The following is an 18,594-nucleotide window of genomic DNA, read 5'->3' on the forward strand; positions in this document are numbered from 1 at the left end:
ATAATATCCCTCCCCTTGTTGAAAGAAAAGAAAAGTCAAGAAGTCTAGAGGGAGTGTGAGTGTCAAAGCAGGAAAGTCAAAGACCAAGGCACGTGAAATTGGGGAGGCTCTTTACACAACAATATCAAAGCAGAACATGATAAAGACAAAATGCAGAAAACAGAGTTCAATGTTCACCGTTCACTTGACGATGTCCAACTACAATGTATAGGCCTACTAGTAGCTACGATTTTTTTTTCTTCCAAAGTTCAAGTCCATCTTGGTCAGTCCTTTGTTTTCGCCTATGTTCTCAAAGTTTAATATACACAGTTAACTTACAGTTTTCATATTCTAAATCGTCGTCGGGGGCAGTCCATATTCATTCACTAAAGTTCCTTGTTTTGTCACTGATGTTTTTCCGTCGTCACTGGTCGTGGTCAATGTGGGAAATCTTCCGCGTTGTTCGTAGTCGCTCTCGCTTCACACTGCATGGTCGTTATTGAAGTCGCTGTCGTCATCGGGTCACACTGCACTGGTCGTTGTTGATGTTCACAGCTTTCGAAGTCGCGCTCTGGTCTCACATGCATGTGTCAAATCATTATCCTCTCCTTGGGATTAAAATAGTCTGTCGCGGTTGTCCTGATGTTTCGTGGTCGTCACTCCGATGTGTTCGTCGTTCGATGTCCGGTGTACGCTGTTCCTCGTGGTCTGCACTCTGATGCGGTGGTCATTCCGATGTTTCTCGTTGTCGTCAGCTGTCAGTCCAATGTCATGATTTTCCCTTGTTGCAGTCTGGCCATGCTGCATGTTTTTAAGATGCTCGGGCCGTGGATGAAAATCGTAATCCACTCGCTTTTCTCAGTTCAGTCGCATTACGCTCGATCTGGCGTCGCGGTACAGTCGATCTGGTATCTGGCCTTGCTGCACAATTTTTCTCAATCGGTGCTCGGGCCGTGGATGGCTGGTCCACTCAGCGATGTTCAATCGCAAGTTCTGTCGGCCTTTTTTGTCCTGGTCGATGGTCTGGCCATGCTGCATGCTGCTGATGCTCGGGCCGTGGACGGCTGGTCCACTCGGCGATGCGTGATGATCGCTAAATTGGTTCGCAAAGTCTCTTCCTTGTCGATGTCGTAATCATTCTCTCATGTTCATGGTCACTGTTGTCCTCTGGAGCTGGTAGTCATGGTGCCAGGCTCGGATTTATTGTTGTCACTTTCTAGTGCAGGGTCGATCGTCGCGTCGGTACATCGGTTTCTTCTCGATCCGTTTGTAGATGGGCTCGTGTGCCGTCATTCTGTGTTCACAGTCTGTACTGCTTTGATGGTGCATGAACCGTGGGCAATGTCTCGTCTCTGTAGCCTAGAGTTACTCGTTCTCCTCGTCGATCTCGATTTCCTCCCTTTCCTCCATGCTGGAGCAGGGAGGCCACCTCCCTGGCTGGAGGCAGCTGTACGTTGAGCACACAGCGGTCCTACATCCTCGTCGCCATTTTTGTGTACGTATGTGAATGGAGATGTACTAGCAAGAGAGAGACGAGTCTGACTCGTCTCTCTCTTGCTAGTACATCTCCATTCACATACGTACACAAAAATGGCGACGAGGATGGGATCGTGTGCCGTCATTCTGTGTTCACAGTCTGTACTGCTTTGATGGTGCATGAACCGTGGGCAATGTCTCGTCTCTGTAGCCTAGAGTTACTCGTTCTCCTCGTCGATCTCGATTTCCTCCCTTTCCTCCATGCTGGAGCAGGGAGGCCACCTCCCTGGCTGGAGGCAGCTGTACGTTGAGCACACAGCGGTCCTACATCCTCGTCGCCATTTTTGTGTTCTACACCCGGTAATAAGTGACTCGAGGAGACAAGAGTTGTGAACGACAATCAGTGCAAATATCCCATCCTCGTCGCCATTTTTGTGTACGTATGTGAATGGAGATGTACTAGCAAGAGAGAGACGAGTCAGACATGTCTTGCTCTGTGCAGGTCTGAGAAGCTATCTCTTTATTGCAGCCAGTATGGCTGATTATATAACAAGTGGAGAACAGTGCCGTACTGTATTTACAGTCATGGGATGAAGAGGGTCGGTGGTAGAGGAAGTGAGATGAACAGGTGGCGATGTTATGTGAGGTAATGAGGCATGGTGGTGGCTGGAGAAAGGAATGTCAGGCTGACCGTGAGAAAGACAGGATAGAGTGACCAAAGCAGTGATGGTGGAATGATAGCATGAGATGGTACAATCGTTGTACTTGTATACACATTTATGTACAGACATAATAGATAAGTGGTCCCTCTAGGTCTGTTATATTCAAACATACCAAATTGTTTTTTAAATGTCAACCAATACGTACCTACTGCATTGGCATCCCATGTAAATAAAAAAGTAAAAGTTTTGAAAAAAAAAAAAAATTAATGAAAAAAAAGATGGAAAAGCTTTGAAAATACTTTCATCAATATTACCCGGTATAAGGATTGTCATCGCCATAACAACAACAGTAATCCTACTACATATTGGCTGTCTATGTGGTATAATTTGTAATTTTTTGTTGTTGTTTATCATAATGTTACATATTTTGCACAATGGCCACAGGATGCTATGTCATGCTTGAATTGTCATTACCAGAAGGCATAGTTCACTATTCCCTCAGCTACAATTAAAATCTCATTCCCGTTAAGCCTAGGACCCTAATATATTACAGTTCCATACACTCCAACATCTGTGAAACATATGAGTTAAGTCATCTAAATGGGTAAATCACTTCTGGAAGTTGGGGGAAGATTTCCCAGATGTTTGAAGCCTCAAACTCATCTTCAGTTGGGGTAACTTTCATTTTCTTCCATTGTTTTGGTTTCTGAGTCATGTTCCAGCTACAAGTACGTGAATATGAGATGTAGACGATAGTTCTATTCATTGTCTTACTCTACAGACTATAAAATGCAATAAATCTAAACTCTTATAATTCATACTTTCACTGTAATGATAGTCTCTGGCAGGTCTTACTACACAGAAAATCTGTTGCACATTGAAAAAAAAACACACAAACACACACACACACAAACAAACAAACAAAATTATGCATGCGAATGCATGTACTCAAAACAGATAAAAACGCACAGACAACAGAAATGATTCCAAAACAAGTCTGGATGTGAACAGGCCTAATGCGGTGTCAGTCGACAGCCAATCACAACTTACTTGATGCCACTTTTATCTGTTTTCCACGTTCCTCGTTTCCCATCTGTCCTCTGCAGTGAGTTCAGAATGTCCATCCCTGCCAGGAAACAAGGTTTACAGAGAAAGCCATCCAGTAAAGGCTGGAGATATGCGGGGGCAATTTACACCAAATATCTCTCTGATATGTAGTGGTACGCCTGATCCACATAGGAAATCCATGGCATCACGACCTACCCATCCATTTTAAGTATGGAATGAGTGTGCCCTAATCATGATGGGATTCACAGCAGTATTGACCAATAAATCATGACCAAGCCACGCTCTTCTTTCATGCTTTTGAGTATAGACATTCCAATGTTATTATGTACATTTCATCAAGTGTATAATTACTCAGAAGCAGGAATTATACCTACTAATAGTTTAATACTCACATCTCTTTATACTGTAGAGCAAACTGAAATTATCTTGGAATTGTAAAAATGGAAATTTTGCACATACTGCACAAGAATTAGCACGAAAATAAAAACACGCAAAACTTTTGCTTCTTAGATGTTACAATGTATACTATACACGCAAAACACGCAAAACTTTTGCTTCTTATATGTTATATAAATACAATGTATATTTGATTCCACAGAATCAAAAACAAATGAAAATCATCTTACCCTGCCCAGCTTTAAAAATTATTTGCAAGAAAATTTCCACTGTTAGAATACTTACATGATAATGCAATGTTTAAAGTAACTACTATTATAATTGTTCTAAGCTTGCACAACAATAATAATCAGCATCAATAACTACCAGGGGCGGATCCAGGAATTCTGTAAAGGGGGGGCGTGACTAATATTTCTGGTGCCACTTCCGGGTTTCATTGCAGTATTTTCTTTTTATTTTCTTTGTTTTTAACGAAAATTAAAGGGGGGCGTGCGCCGGTTGCGCCCCCCTCTGGATCCGCCATTGACTACTGCCATCTAGTGTGATTGGCATCAAACATCAATGCAAGATATTGGTCACAACTGACTCCACACATCTTCTGCACAGTACGCTTTATATTGTTTTCCAATTCAATGAGGCAAATGGAGCTATGGATCACATGAAGTAACAAGGTATTGTAAAGGTCAGAGAAATGATAAGTGAGTTGTAGAGTGCACAGTGGTAGGTTGAATGAACCACACACAAAGGGATAGAAATAATAACAACATTGCCTTCACAACTTGGTGAAAGCCAGTGGGTTGGGTTGTGGGACAAAATCTGTTAGATTGTGGGATAATTGATGACATGGACTCCCTTCCTTGGCAAGGATTTTGTACAATCAAAAGTTTCCTGTTCTCTGCTCACTCTTTTTTTCACTGTCTGAGGAAGTAACGCAGAGGCAATTGACTACTGTGGATCCATTCACCACTCTCTGGCACTGCACAGACACTTGCACTGTTGGAATACAATGATTCATGGGTCTCACTAAACAAGACTTTAAAGATGACCAGCTGAGACCAGAATACGAGTGAATAGTGAATCACCTACAATTATTGAAAATATGCAAAGTTTTCTATACGTCACTGAAGAATGAAACTTTCCACATAATTACAAAAAATTCTTTCAGTCAAGGAGTGCTTCCTTCACTGACTGGCATGTCCAGAAACTAGTTGTCAAAGAATAGAGATTACTGAATATTTACCTGATCCATATTGTGTCACAATTTCCTTACTGTTGGACTGACGAACATTGTTACATCTGGGTGGACTTGCAAACTTAAAATACAACTAGGTCAAGTTTAGGTGGAGTACTGAATGCTGATAAAACGCTTGGCAAGTAAAGTTACAGTCTGTATTAAAGTGTCTGGGCACAGAAAGGGTTATGAGGTACAGTGTACTGTAGCCCTGAAATGGAACTGAATGATGCAGAAACACTATCTGCATCAGACTTGGGACTACTTCCATGCATTATGTCATTTGTTCACTAAAATACAGAGCTTGGAAGCAACAAGAATGGTTTCTGCAGATAGATTCATTGACATAATCCTTCCTTTGGAAGCCCTAGCTAGTAGATTGCAATTGTACCCCATATCACATCCTGAAGGTTATGTGTTGTTTACCAGGCCAGTGTCCATTGTTTTGCTATTTGTCGCTTTCCTTTTTAATTTGGGTCGTTCTACATTGTATGTCACACTCATATAACAAAGGCTAAACATTTTATCATAACCTGTAAACCTACAGAGATTTCAAACTTTCAAGTCTTATCTGTCTGCCTGCTCTCTTGACTGCTATCATAAAGACAGGATTGACTATTGACCTGTGTTAAAGCCATTGAGAACAGGATGATATTGCTACAACACGCATTTCCCATAGACACCTGTCCGAGTATACTTGGGCTTAGTCTTCAATGGGTTAAATCATAATCAATCCTGTATCAAAATATCATTGACCTTGTTACCACTTCAATTATTCAATGATTATTGTGTAGATCATAGTACTGTACAAGTGGATATTTTCGCCCGACTAATTTTTCACGCTCGGTGGGGTAAGAAGAGTTCCGCGTGTTTTTAATTCAATGGAATCAAGACATCAACTACTGGAACATATGGCAGGCAAAATTATTCGCATGCTTTCATTTTCGCGCTAGTTTCGGGTTGCGCGAAATGCGTGAAAATTTCAACAACGTGAAAATTTCCACTTTTACAGTACTTGGTGTTTGACCTGTTGAGTGTGTTTCTTTAAATGGCAGTCAATGAATAAGAGATTTATGTTAACACACTGTCTGGTGTGTGTTCTGTGTGATATCATGTCTGTACCTCATTGGATACAGGGATAGTTGGATAGTATGGTCTGTACTGCTGTGAACGTTGAGATTAATAGGTTTCTAATGAGACAGATTGAACAGGCTCATTCACAGCAGAGACAAGGTCTGAACACCGGTGTAAACCGCAGAGTGGGCTGAATGTTTTTCTCAGTCCGTCCGGCTCTACCGATGTACTCTGTAATTACAATATTGATGAGGTTGTTTTGCCCTGTCTTTCACACAATGATGCTTCTAGTTTCCGCTCAGCCAAGCCAGAGAGCTAATGAAAATCACATACGTAGATTTGCCCAATGGCACAGTAAGCCCAGTGGTGGCTCATACTGTACAGAGGCAATCACGGCTCATTCAAACTGCCCTGGCTATGTTTTTACTGGAAGCCATGCAAAGACTAATTTTTATACTGACCACAACAAATATTTTATATCAAATATCATTATAAAAACATGTAATCAAGTACATTGAAATCTGTTGGCCACAGCCAATATGCATCTACAAGTATGGCACAATGCTTAAATTTCATATTGCATGAAATCATGCTCTTCAATCGAATCAGTCCTATAGTAACATGTGCTGGGAAAAACTTGGCTTTACTGCCAGAATAAATCTAATGTCACAATTCCTTGAATGGAAACCAAGGTCAACTGTCACAACAATTTTAATGAGACTGCCACAAACATCTATGGTAGACTCAGTCAATATAGCAACTACAGAAACTCATGATGCCAAGCTTCTTTGTTTTTATTTGGCTGATGAGTCCATGCAGTGAAAACTCAAAATAAAATCTGATGGGGTACTAGTATTGTAAGGGTTAATTCACACAATCTTACCTATCCTCCTTTCTTGGTTCTTGTCGACCAGCAGCTGATGGACCCTCTCTTTTAACCTGTTGACTTCCCTCTCTTTCTTCTTCAGGTCGTGCTTGAACTGCACGTCCCTGTGCTTTAAGATGCCTTCTAGTTTCCGCATCTGTTGGTTGAAATGTGAAAGATTTGATGATCAATCGCTGTGAGATCAAACGCTTTGACAGTTGGCAGGAACCAAAATCAATTACAGCTTTCTGTACCACAGACCTGCAGGTTCATGTCTCTACAAACATTGTTTACTACTCAACTGATAACACTTGCTGCTGCCAACTTATAGAGATTGTACTAAAATGAACACAATACAAATGTATGGAAAGTCTTTCTCTGGATTTCCGTGGTTAATATCAATATTTTCTATGGTTTCATAGAGTCACTTCTGCAGCTTTAGATGGCTGTGTTTCACTGACTTGCGACAACACAGAAATATATACTGTACATTTTAAATATCATGAAATATGGGAAAGGTGAGAGATTTTTTTAGAGTGCAAACAAATACAAGAAATGACAGAAAAGTTCAATGATTCACCCACATACATGATGTACACTGCTGATCAAATACTTTCGACCTTGAAATGTTTGGGTGTTCACTTGTGTCTATTGTTGTTGCTGCTGTTGCTGTTGTTTTTAATATTTATGCATATCTATACGACTGTAGCAGATAGTTCAAACTAAAGGAAACAAATAAATTTGTGTACTTCACACTGAACACTGCATAATATCTGCAGCTTCCTACTAGCGTACACTGAGCGTGGACCCACTGGTCCTTTGAATGGACAATACACATGAACAATGCACATGTCTTGGTTTCGTGATTTCCCAAGGATACTGTTCAACAGGCTGTAAAGCCATGAAAACATGGGAGTAGTTGTGTTGGTATTAAAGAGCTATCTCTCTCATTCTTTCTCTCTTCGCAGGAAAAGCCGTCTTGTGTTGTATTCTTCAAATAATGCTATCTGATGGTCACAGAGTCGGAAGTGGGTTTCCTCCCCTTAAGTTGCCAGATTTTGTTCTTGGCGCTGGAAACCGGAGAGAGGTTGCAAAGCTGCTTTTGAATCCCTGCAGTCCATCATGGGAAGCCTTGGTGAGAAAATTATCAAATTCTTCCTACGATTCCCACAATGAGACTCCACACTCTTTTATATTTCAAGGTCAGATTGTGCAATAACTGTTTTAATGCTTTTTGTTTTACTATGCTGATTTAATTGTCTGGTGGAGTAACTTTGGACTCATGTATTTAGGATAGCCTCTGAAACTCACCCCAGAATCTGCATATACATAATGTACTTGTATCGTTGCTTGTGTAGTTCTGGTCAACAATATGTTTGTAATATTGCAGGTCTACTTTCAATGGAAGATGACTCTAGAAAGTATACTGTTTTGACAATCAAGTAAAGTGTGGATTTTCCTATCTAAATATTGCTTAGTGTTTGGGTTTTTGTTTTCCTTTGTTTTGTTTTTCATTTGTTTTTGCTCTTCTTTTTTATCAAATTCCCAACAAACAATATCTTAAATGTCATGTTTTGTGCCCCGATACAATCATTCAAGAGTGCACTACAAATTAGAACTGCATATCAATCAAATTATTTAACAAGTTGTATGAAATATCAAATACTTTTTACTGATTGCATGCTGAAATGCACAGGGTGACTCTATTTTAAATGTTGACACTACTACTTGCATTTATGTATGGTACCTATCAACAAGAGGTGTTCAAAGTAATTCAAAACGTATCCATTAGCCATTGAAATCAAAACTGCATTTTACACTTGCACTACTGTAATTAGAGTGGACTGAATGTCTCTCCACTGAAATAAATCATTCATTGTCACACCATTAACATAACTTCACTTTCTTGAAACATGCAGTGAACACTAGGGTCACTCCAGGTTTCCATTCTCTTCCTCACACTATATATGCCAAAACTTGCGAAAGGCTGAAAATCACAAAGCAAAGGTTTTGCAGTACCGCTATTGAATTTCTAGTGGAAATGTGGCATTTCACAGGCATGAATAATACCCTAAGATTGAGTTCTGGGGTTTAGGATTATGGTAAAACCTCCCGCTGGGCACAAGGTGTTGAATTCTGGGCCGGGTCAAAGGTCACCTGTTACCCAGACATTAGCCATCTTCTACATCACCAGGGATATTGTGGTACACACTCACTTTTTAAATAATACAGTCTAGGTTCACCTGCAAGGAGAATGTGCAAGTTAACAATTGAAGAGAATTTTCAAGAATGAAAATTCAGAGAACTATTAGCAAAGGGGAAGGAAGGTGAAATAGCTCTTGTACAGGAGTGTGGCATACGAAGAGAAGAATATTAGGTGGAGATGGCTATTAAATGGGGTGAAATGTTACTTCATCTGCTTCTTTTCTTTCATCTTTTTTTTTTTGTTTCCTCCACTGAAACATCTAGGATCAAGAGGCTATGAGACTTGAATAGGAGCTTTATCAGAAGTATCAGAAACAAAGAGCAGGACTAAGGACAGAGGAGATGGGTCAAATTAAGGTATAGACCACAAAGTTACCAGTTTACATCAAATGCACATCAGTTATGATGATGTGGACAACTAAAAAATGAAATCTATCCAAAGTCTGGGAATTTGTAACAAAGAATTAGCTGACAACAGAAAAATATGAATAAACTTTCAAAGATCAAACAAACATGATTGTATCAGGATGTACTCTGATGAATACATAATTGATAAAGATGGGTCCTGTCCAAGAGTGGGAAAGAATTCATCACACAACATTTCCACTTTCATTTCTGATGTAATTTGGTCCTTTAACATGGAACACAAAGGGGAGCACATTCTCTCTGAATGCCACACTGAGGTACTGACATGAGTCTGAAAGGTTAGAAGACACTGAACTAACTACAGCCATCAAGTCAGCCAGGCAGCCAGGCAGTCTATGTGGTCAGGGTGCTGAATGAGTGGAGCCGCAGGGCTCTGTCACCCACTGACTCACACACAGCTGATACAATGTCAATCGGGTTTGGGGGGGGGGGGTGGCATATCCTGTCTCTAAAATCATTTGCAAGACTTTATTTATGTTATTTTTCATTGTTGTTGTTGTTACTGGTAACTTCAGGGGAACTGCAGGCACTGTAAAGGAAAAAATGTCATCCCCTGTATGATTAATTGGTAGTCACAATAGTAAAAAAGACTTCAATTCAAGTTTGTGTTGACGTATAACCCCAAACATCCATCATAAACTTACACAGAACTTTGTATCTTTTAATAAATTTACCATTCATTCAGAATTTGCGCAAGCTAAATGACAATACACTGGCTACGCCCAAGGTACATTGGACTTTGCACGCTATAGATGATCAGAATTGATATAGGCCTACATAGAATGCAGTACAATATGTGATAAGATTTTCTGCTGCACTCTGTAATATGCTAAAAATACTTCACATCACAAATCAACCACTTATTGCTTCAGAAGCAGCAAATGCTCTGTTGTTGTTGCTTTTATCACACATGCTCATTTTTATCACTTTACATCTATATAATGTGTTATCTAGGCTTTACCCATTCGCTGCTCACTGTTATCATTTTATAGACATCGATGTAGGCTAAGTTTGAAGTCATGAACTAAACACCTAATGCTGACTGAGAAAAGTGTGGTAGGAAGCTGCTCCGTGGACCAAGCTAAGTTTGTATTTTCTGACACAGAATGAACCCATCAGAGATGCAAACAGGGGGCAGACAGTGCTTGACAGGTGTCCCTCAAAATTTGATTTCAGTGAATAGCCCAAAATAGTACATTTTGTATGACAGTCACAGCTGCCTGACTCTGTCATAATTTGTAATCGAGAGTCCGAGGGGAACATGGCTATGTATCCCTAAAAGTGTTCACTCTATGCATTATCACATATTCTGGTATATGCTGCATGTACAAGAGACTCATTTCCTAATATCTATTCATTCTCATTGTCCCTTCTCAATCCATTCTCAATCCTCCACCCCTCCTCTCTTTTATTTCTTTTTATTCCATCTTATTACTTTCTGTTCTACATTGTCTCTATCTGTTGTCTATCTATTTAGCTTTTGCTGTTTATCTCTATTTGTGTATCTCTCTGTATTGTTTGTCTGTCCCTTTACCTCGATCTACTTGTCTTTTTACTCATCTCTATCTGTTCATCTACTCGTCTCTCTGTCTGATACCAATTTCATGCTTGGTAACTTGGGAGATTACCGGAGAGATTCAATGGGGAGCACCGAAAAAAATTTCTTTCATACTAGCGAATGAGATCGCCATCGAATTTCTCTCATCCACTCTTCTGCAGTGCAAGTACACACTATGGTGCATGCACAAAATGACCCCGCAAGATGTTATCAGTATGCTGACTTTGCTTTTCACCCGGGACTTTAGCCGCAATACAACAGCATCATCCGGGAGTATGCAGGGACATCTGAATGTTTACCATCATGGATGATTCAAGGGTAAGATTTCCGAAAAGTCATGGGCCATTTTAACTGCTATGACTTTCATACCACAGCATCACCTGGGATTTCTTGCAAGATTTTGGGTGATGTTTGCATAGCATGAAAGGGGTATACACACCACCTGTCTAACACCCTGCGTTCACATTAGACCATACGTTGCGGCAACAATCACCACCGATCTTAATTTTTAAAAACTGACCGTCCACACTGGTATCTTGACTGTCCCCGGGCTGCGGGGACAATCAGGACTTAGGGCAAGCCCTGCCACTGGAACCAGACTTCGCGCATGCGCACATTTGAGAAATACAGCTGGGCACAATTAATTATGGCGGAAGTTCACTCTCCCTATTCCCGGACCCAACTTGCTTCATGAGGGACAAGGGAACAAGTCCCAGTGAGCGTTCACACTATGGTTTTCCAAGGAGAAAGTCCCACAGTGCAGAACTTTCCCTACGTCATGGAGACTAATGTGAGCATGCAGGGACAGGTGTACACCAGTGCAGGACTTTTCCCACAACTCACAGGGACTAATGTGAGCATGCCGGGACAGGTTTACACCAGCACGGGACTTTCCCCACGTCACAGGGACTAATGTGAGCATGAGGGGGCAGGTGTACACCAGCGCGGGACTTTCCCCACATCGCAAGGACTAATGTGAGCATGCAGGGACAGGTGTACACTAACCAGACTGTATCCCCCCAGTGCTCACCTCTTCCTTACTGCCCTTGAGTTTGGTCTGGAGTCCCTTGAGTTGGAGCCCTAGCTGCCTCTCCCTCTCCCCCTGAGATACGTTCTCCCTCTGCAGTGTCTCCAGCTGCTCTTTTAATCTCGTGTGGTTGGTGTTCAGGTGATCCAGGTCGCTGGTAAGACGGAGTTTTCTGGATTACGAATCATCAAAAGACAGAGAGTGCGTGAGAGAATTTTGTACCAAATGTGTGATATCTGTAACCTGCTCATGATGTTTATTCTACAAAATCACAGAATCTAACATGTTCTAATCTACACTATATAACTACATCGTATAAGCCATATATTTAGTAAGTCTAATTTTTCACAAATTTGGACTTCCGAACAGTTTCGCAAGTGGTTAAAGTCGCGATTTTGAATGAGGAAATGCACGTGTGCACATCACATTAGTGTCAGAGCAGAGTTAATATTATTACACGTTTTTAAATTTGCACATAGCACCTAACTCATTGAATATTTGGCGTATACAGTACACCCTTTTCAGGCCATTTGTGCAAAGTATCTCTTGCACCATCACTTCAATCACCTACAAGTGTATCTCACACAAGTTCCAATTTGTAATCACAATGGCAGAGATATCATGCTAAAAAAATATTACAAAATTCAACATCACCCAAAGATGTGACATTACAGTGCAGTATTAATGTGCAGCCAAGGAATAGATAGAAACTACTCCATCCATCCCCCTCCCATCCCCATGTATTATACAATAAATGATTTTTTTAAAAAAAAGGTCAAACCTGCCTAACATTGCCATATGAATTGTGTAAACAAGATGAACCTACTCACATGTTGTCAACAAAACTTTGCTCAATCTATGTTGTGAGTCGAGTCAGTGTATGCATAGTATGCTAGCTGTGGTAATAAAGGCAAGCCAAGAGATAATGACAACATATGGCAAAGCCATTAAGAATGCCTAACATACAGTCTCCCATTTACTGGATGAGAGTTTCAGTAGGTGCACACAGTATGTGACTTCAGAACACTCATTGGTTTATGGGATGCGCATGTTACGTTTGTATGCACTATCAGGATTCACTGTATGGTTTTAATTAATTGTCATCATCATGTGTTCTTGCAATGACACACCATGATAAAAATACAGTAGAAATCCTGATAAACCACTTTTCAAAACCTCTACAAAATAGGCTAAAAATTCTTCAATTTCACATTTGTGAATTAAGAGACCCAATAAATAATTCTTTTCATCTCAGAGAATGCCAGATGCACAAATGATACTCATACGCTGTACATGTAACATCCACAGTTTTGAAGATAGTTAATGTAAAAAAAAAAAAAAAAAAATACTTGCTATACAAATCAAACAAAACGTTGTTGTTTGTTGGTTGGTTGATTGGTTGGTTGTTGTTTTGTTTTTAAGGGTTTGTTTTTGTTTGTTTGTTTTTTTTTTTTTGGGGGGGGGGGGACATTCTGAGATTAATCACTCCAAAGAAATAGTCAAAGGTCAATCATTATGTATCATGATAGATTTCCAATCATGATTGTTGTTTTCTTTGTCTTTCATTTTGTAGAATAAACTGAGCCACTGCTCTGAATATAACCAGCATTCCTGCTGTTATACTCTGATGGGGTGTTTCTATGGCAACCATTCTCACTTTGTCTCCAGGTCCTCCTGCTTGGCCATGCTTCGTTGATGCCTCTGGATGAGCTCATAGGCACAGTTGACCAGCTGGACGAGGTCAAACTGCTCTGGTTTGCCCCTGTCCTTCCCAGAGCTGGACGGTCTCGTGAAGAGTGGAGGAAAGCCCAGTATAGATAGTTCCTGCATTGAGAGAGGAGAAAAGCCTGGAATCAAGACTAGATCATTCCTCCATGGCCCAGCAACATGGTTTTGATCATTATACAGTACATCACCACAGTCAAGAAATGACAATTATTAATATGCTAGGAAGATCCGAGAAAGATGTACAATTTTTATATCAATCACCATAAAACATTTAAAAACATTCACAAATTCCAATGTTTCAAAAAAAGAAACCTCTTTATAAGAATATATATACAACTGCAGAGATCATGTTTTTAAAGGTGGTAGCATTCTTGCAAAAAAAAAAACAGTTTCTATTCTACCACACAAATATCTGAAAAAAGAATTCAATACTTGAAGAAAACATATCAAATACCCAAACTCCTGAAAAAGAGACAATAATATACAGTGTATCTATACAGTCTGCAGTTTCCTTATGTTGCTCTAAGGTCTGAAGGGCATTGGATCTTAAAGGACAAGTCCACCTTCATATGTGGATTGAGTGAATGCAGCAATATTAGTAGAACACATCAGCGAAAGTTTGGAGAAAATCGGACATTCCGTTCAAAAGTTATGAATTTTGAAAGTATCTGCATAGTCACTGCTGGATGAGAAGAAGATGAGAAGTCACATTCACTCAATCCACATCAAGGCTCTTCTTGAAAAGGAATTCAATGTATGTCAGCCTGTCCCATGACTCCAATGTTGCAGCGAGTTTACAATATCTATAACCTGCACATTGTAGTTTCAAGGCATAAGAAGGCTACTTTAGATATAGATCTGCATGTTTTGCATATGAAGGCCACCATGCATCGCTCAAAAGTCCAAACACTGCCAATGATGGCAATGGCAGATAACAATGCAGAATAGGTCACTTCTTATCACCAGAGTACTACTGGGACTAGTGGAGACTTTAGACAACAGGAAACTGGAGACCGAAAGAATATGAGGCAGCATTGTAATACTCACACTGGCTACTACTGTGTGCACTATTATTACAATCATTCTTCCTTTCACTGACCCATTCAACAATCAAGCAGCAAACTTTGTACTAAAAGAGGACAATAAATGACTTCAATTCACAAGTCTCTGGTGCAGCTGGAAACTTCATCATGTATAAAATATTTTGATTTTTTGTGCACAGTTTTATTTCTTTCTATAGATATCTATTCCCAATCTACAGTGTATACATGTACACGTGCATAAATTTGTCATCGTTGTTAATTTGCCTTGTTTGATATAAACAGGAGGACGTGTAGTGTACATACATTGTACCTGTGGGCAATATTCATAACAGTAATACCAAAGTACGTACCTCCATGGTTACACACAAGAATGTCAGCATTCCCTGTAGTTGGGTTTTTTTATGTTTTTTCTGTTGTTTTTTAATCAGATGACATGATCTCAAAATAATTATGAAGCCATAAAACCTGTCAATTTATGTGATTTAAATATTACATCAGGAATTGTTCATATTACAATATTTATTCATATTGTTCATATACAGTTTATTTTGTTCATTGTATCTTATTGTGCCTACAGCTCATCTTTATAGTACATTATACACATGTATACAATAGTAGACCTACAGATGTACATGGTCTAATGTTCCATACCTCACTGGAATTAGGCCTACAGGCTGTAGCTGGGTCCTATGGGTTAATAGGATAGAGCAACTCATTTGAAACTTGGCCCATTTTGTGTTTGCATTAAGGACCCCAGCTGCACTGCTCCCGGAATTCAATCGAAGGCTATGCAAATGTTAAGTGACTCATTTTACCTGTCTCAACTGCTGAATACACAACTACAGTAGGCATGTTCCTGTTTCAGCATGTGACATGCATGGGCATGTTTGTGTCATACTTTGATATCCAGTGGATTAATGATGGTTGTCATGATGTAAAATAGAGTTACATTGTACATAACTCCAAATTTCTACAGTCATTGATCTACAAGTGTACAATTGCCTGGTCAATTGCTTCATAATACAAAAATGTATCTTGCAAATTGAACTCAAAATCATGTTTTGTGAGTAATCTTTATAGACAATTAATAAGAAAAATAAGATCATTTTTCATTGGGATTATTGTGAATACATTGCAAGGCAGTTATTAAAACTTGAATCTGTTTACCTTTGATTACATGTTATGCCATGTGATGATATCACATGACGCATACTCAAACTAATTCTCACCACTGTTTTGTCTACTCATGAAAATATTGGGGTTTTTTTTTTTCTTGAATCTACGGAATTTCATTAACTTTCACTTTACAGCATTCAAATAGTCATAATCTCGTTAATGAGGCCATTCTTTACGTTCATGGGAATTCCTCTGACATTACTGAAGCCCTCCCCCCCCCCCCCCCAAAAAAAAAGGTGAAATTTCTCATTTGAATTACAATTGTAATTATATACTGGTATACTTGTTTTGATACATGTAAAATTCAGGACTATTAATCAAAGTTCCTTGTGCCCTGTTTCAGAATTAGACTACTCAGAGACAGAGAATGGAGTAAGCATCTCATGCGACCACAACAAGAAGAGACTTGTTAGGCTTGAAAATTCATTTTGATGTGCAAAGGCTTTCAGGTCTCAATACTATGGGAGTAAAATTACTACACAAAACAGAACAAAACATGCAAATCATTACGTAATAGTTATACTTTCCCTCAAAGATAAAAATAATCTTCATTTTAAATCATACAGAGGCTCTGTATATCATCCCACCTAGCAGTACAGATTGTAGTCTCTATAGACTCTATGAACTTTCATCTGTGTTGCTGTTGGTTTTTGGGTGTTTTTTTTTTCTTTTACTTTCTTCTAGTTGTGGTGACAGAATACCAGTACATGTCTACATTCAGAGAGAGAGACAGCACTGTAGCACCTTTGACAAACAGAATAATGTAATTTCAATCTTGAATCAAAGCAACTGGGCATACAGGTATCTACAACTCACAATGCCTAGTCGACTTCTTACTCATGGATATGAATCATCATTTCCAAAGTTTAGTCTGAATGACAGTTAAACATCAAACCAAACGCTAGACAACTATCATTAAAATCTAGAAATATCAAGGAAATGGGAACCATACACTGTAGTGCAATGTACAGTTCATATCAAGGATACACCTGTGAATACAAACCCCCTTTCAAATACATTGTACAATCACAAAACATAACAAAAAAGAACAAAAATAGAATGCCTTTGGATGCAAATTATTGCAGTGGGTAAAAGTTTACTCAGTGTCCTCACATACATTATAGATGCCAAAACCATATTGAATGAGCACACTTTTTGTTGAAACAAGTTAGTACAAACAAGGCAAGGCTTTAAAAAAAAAGAAAAGTAAACACAGTCCTTCAAATCAAACAGCTTCATTTGGCTGGACTAATCTCTTCAGCAAACCTTTCTGAAGTGTGGCTGGAACCAGTCAGACTGTCAACATTGAGTCTTCAGTTCATGTTGTCTTCGAATAATGTTGGGAGAACTGATTTAGTTCCATCACTTTTGCTATAAATTCTGAAGCAGAAGAAATTCCCTGCACTGATGATGCAGTCCTTACTGATAACGGAAAATGAGGATATTGAGTCATTTAACAGCATTGTGTCTGAGTTTGATGAACATTAAATCTATTTTGATCTTTGTGGTGAGTGGGGAAACTATATCAAGTATTAAATCAATATTGCCAGCTAAGGATGTGCTCCATGGTTGTATTTCATTCTGTGACTACAGTGCGACGAATGCAATTCAAGAAATCAGCAAATATTAGAAATAACATTGTTTTCATCAAGTTCTGTCAAATCCATTTTCTACAGTTCTACATGTACAGTGTATACAAATATTTTGTATATTTGTGTTGAACTTGTGCATGACATTAAAAATCGATGATTCATGCTTTCCTGCAAGATACCATTTCCTCATGTACGTATGACTTCGCTTCAGATTACGGATATCCTCTACATCTTTTTCACAAATTCTAGGTAATATCACACTGGATTCTTCAAATTTGATGCAAAGGTGGGTCTCACATGACGGCAACTGTTTGACCACACCAGCTCCCACTCTTCAAGGATTCCACCCCCCCCCCCCCCCCCAATTAGCATCACCTTTGGGGTGGGGTAGAGAGCAAGGGAGGGGGTGGGGATCAGGGCTACAGATTTTTTTCACCTACGATGACTTTTATCAAGTAGAATGTCCAACTGCCAAGTAAATGTCACAAGTGTTACAATTGTATGAATGATACAGCTACTGGTATGAGGACTTCAACATACATATGACCTGCTTGTTTATAGTCACACAAATGTACACATGCAGTGATGCACACATTCACACCCGAACCCATCAGAATCACAAAACGGATCATAGCCGTCACACCATACCATACAATGTATGTTCCATTATGGTTGTACACTGTGTACACATACCATACGGCACAGTGCTCATAGTAAACAATGTAAACCAGACAGGATTTATCATTAATTACCAATTACAGTACACTTCAGCTGCTCGTTGCAGACAATGCAAAAGTAACCACACACGGGCAACTTGAAATCTGTAACTTTTATAGCAGATCTGCATACTTTTTAGACACATGAATGTACCTCTTGTTATCTTTGCAGTATTCAACTAGAAATGTCGCTTTGGCGACTGGTATGCCTCCGCCATAATGCATGATTTTCCCAATAGGTCTAGATAGTACATGTGGACAATGTGTGATTACATTTTCACAAAATTGGCAAAATATTGAAAGGACAAGTTTGTCACAAATGTGTTGAATGTTCACCTTCCTTTACCTAGGTTTAATTGGATGAATAGGAGA

The 18,594-nt window shown here is 39.4% G+C and overlaps 1 protein-coding gene across 1 annotated transcript in view; it reads right to left on the reverse strand.

Annotated features, from left to right (window-relative positions):
- LOC140237183 (afadin- and alpha-actinin-binding protein A-like) overlaps positions 1–18,594 on the reverse strand; it is an 87,834-nt gene that overhangs the window by 32,053 nt on the left and 37,187 nt on the right. Inside the window, exons 4-7 of the mRNA XM_072317124.1 lie at positions 13,625–13,791; positions 11,971–12,139; positions 6,770–6,908; positions 3,168–3,243 (exon numbers count right to left, since the gene is read on the reverse strand). Of these exons, the coding sequence (XP_072173225.1) occupies positions 3,168–3,243; positions 6,770–6,908; positions 11,971–12,139; positions 13,625–13,791 (551 nt within the window). The remainder of the gene's footprint in view (positions 1–3,167; positions 3,244–6,769; positions 6,909–11,970; positions 12,140–13,624; positions 13,792–18,594) is intronic.

This window comes from Diadema setosum, chromosome 13, assembly GCF_964275005.1.
Source record: "Diadema setosum chromosome 13, eeDiaSeto1, whole genome shotgun sequence".
NCBI classification, from domain to species: Eukaryota; Metazoa; Echinodermata; class Echinoidea; order Diadematoida; family Diadematidae; genus Diadema; species Diadema setosum.